Source organism: Anarrhichthys ocellatus, unplaced genomic scaffold (genome assembly GCF_004355925.1).
Source record: "Anarrhichthys ocellatus isolate YVR2014 unplaced genomic scaffold, GSC_Weel_1.0 scaffold7169, whole genome shotgun sequence".
NCBI lineage: Eukaryota > Metazoa > Chordata > Actinopteri > Perciformes > Anarhichadidae > Anarrhichthys > Anarrhichthys ocellatus.
Window position 1 is genome coordinate 1 of NW_022287143.1, and position 2,427 is coordinate 2,427.

The 2,427-nt window shown below is 42.0% G+C and overlaps 1 protein-coding gene across 1 annotated transcript; it reads right to left on the reverse strand.

Moving 5' to 3' along the window:
• Positions 1 to 914: 914 nt before the first annotated feature.
• Positions 915 to 2,344, reverse strand: LOC116380425 (betaine--homocysteine S-methyltransferase 1-like; the record flags this gene model as incomplete). Its single annotated transcript, XM_031842347.1, has 3 exons — positions 915 to 1,079; positions 1,860 to 2,051; positions 2,232 to 2,344. Coding segments are annotated over 3 exons (470 nt in total), but the record flags the coding sequence as incomplete, so codon positions are not given.
• Between the last annotated feature and the right edge of the window lie 83 nt (positions 2,345 to 2,427).

A 2,427-nucleotide genomic window follows, 5' to 3' on the forward strand; every position in this document is an offset into this window, starting at 1 on the left:
TAGCCTGCCGTGTTGTTATACGTCCACTAGATGGCGGCAACGTCAAATCATTTAAAATCCTTTAAACACCGACTTCAACTATAGTTTGAAAAGATGTTATACTAGACTGTTCAATTAATACAAATCTGCATTTATTATTTATACTGTGAACATTTGCATATTACATCCTCTTTTTAAAGCATTGAACAGATCTTTTCATTTCAAAAACAGGTATATTTTCATAGGAACGTTCCATGTTATATTTTAGACTCTTAACCTGCAGTAACAGTTATTTTCTCCTCCTATGCTTATTGTGAACAACCACTCCTTGTATGTAAAAACCTCGTTGGAAATAAACCAGATCCTGAAGATATTTTTAACCATGCTATTAAAGTTGCATTTGGACCCAAGAAAACATTCAGTACAGGAAGTTGGCGTCGCACTGGTTCCTAAACTAAAAGCCTGAAGAGTTTCTTCTATTGGCTTATTGTAGACAATCAGCTCTGTGGCAAACAAGCGTTTAGGATATTACACATTAGGTTCAGCAAGATAATCTTCACTAATTAATGTCACTTTTAGGATTTTTGAAGCGTGAATGTAATCTTATGAATGCAGAAGTAAAAAGCTAAAGTTATGCTATAAAGGAACCGCACCACGGTCACATTAGTACAAACAACAAGGCTTGTTGACGTGATGACGTTTAGTCATCTCATTTAGCCACTTGTTAGCAAACACCTTTTTTAAGACACTTAAAAGCTTCAAAATTCACAAGTGGTTTATTCACGGACTTATTTGATATTTAACAACAAAACTTTAGAATCTCTCAAGCTTGCGTTAATCAAACTATTTCAGGCATCTAAACAAAAAGTAAAAAAATACTCATTCATGCATTTTAGGACTCATTCCTGCAGCCCTCTGCTGTGGAACAGGAGGTTTTAAGACCCATTCATACCAGCCTTGACGAGTCTGACGGCACAGTCTCCGGGGCTGACTCGGTTCAGGTCTCCCTCAGGTCCGATGCACAGAGTTGCAGCCACGGCCTTCCCGGTGCTCTTCAGAACCTGGACGGCCCACTCGGCCTCTTCCACGTGCTCGAAGTACTGCAAGCAATCAAGCATTAACAACATCGACTTATTATTCACATTTTTAATTCAGAAGTTTAAAATAGCCACTATAGGTGCTAAAGATAAATTAATATACCAAAAAGAGAGCTTTAACATTTTTCTTCTCTGCAACAGCTGCATGTGTAAACGTCCTGCCAACAAGTTCTCCACATCAACTCAAAGGGATTTCATCTCATGTTGCATCAGCAGCTTCTTTCTGCCGCCACAAAAGTGGGCAAAGAAATGCAGCTCGTTAATGCAGGTTTAAATAGATGCACCGTAACAAGGATCAGGGGCTGTCAGTCAGCAGTGAGCAGCAACATGTTGCCGTTAGTTGGCATTGAGGCAGTGAATGAATGCAGCTATTGGAGAACACCGACGTGAAGATTTAAATATACTGTGGAGCAACGATGGCTGATTGATGGGTTATTGTAGCTGCCAGTGGGGTTTGATGTCATTACAAACAGGTGTCACTTTTCAGAGACTGCGGATTTTAAGAAGTACAAATGGCAGTATTCTCTACAAGGGAGTTATGTTTCATCATGCGGCTCTGGACTTTTTCAACAGCAATATAAACCTGATGATGAGGCAGAGATGATCTAATGAAACCATTACCGTTGCATTATGGGAAGTGAAGGGTCCAGTGTTTTGACCTTTACTAAAAAGAAAAGATTAAAATCAGGAGATCCTCCCCAGCTTTATGAGAGCATTACTAAAGTTATTTTTTTCCAGACATTTGCTCTCATTTCTAACTCACCGACGGTGCTCACCACATACCTCTGCAATCAAGAAGTCCACGTTTTTCTTGACAAAGACATCGGTCTGTTTCTTAAAGATGGCCTTGACATCAGTCTCGCTCTTGCAGCTGAGGTAAGCGGGGGTCTGAGAGACTCCTCCTGCCACCAGAGCATCACCTTCATCAGCCACCTCCCTGGCCAGGTCACAAGCTGCCTCGTTGATTTGCTGCCCCTGCAGATGCAAATAAAAACACATAATAAAAATACATCTCCTCAGGTCAAGAGAGCACAAAGTTCTTGTTTCTGTTGTTTGGTTTGATGCCAGCTCTGCTGCCGAGCTGCCACCTCCTCCTCGGGACTCGAGGAGAGTCTTGGGAGCAGCTGCAGTCACACAGATCACAGCTCTACTCACAGTGAAGCGCTGAGTGTGGCCCCTGTTCTCCAGTTTATCGTCGCTTGCGTAGAAAGTGAACGTCTGCATGACATTGGAGCCTGCTCTCAGGAACTCCCTGTGCAGCTGCCGCACTGAAAAACCAGCAGGGCTTCATTGAGCATGGGCAGCATTGATGTACAGGTTAGGACAATTAGTGAAAAATAAACAGTACCTG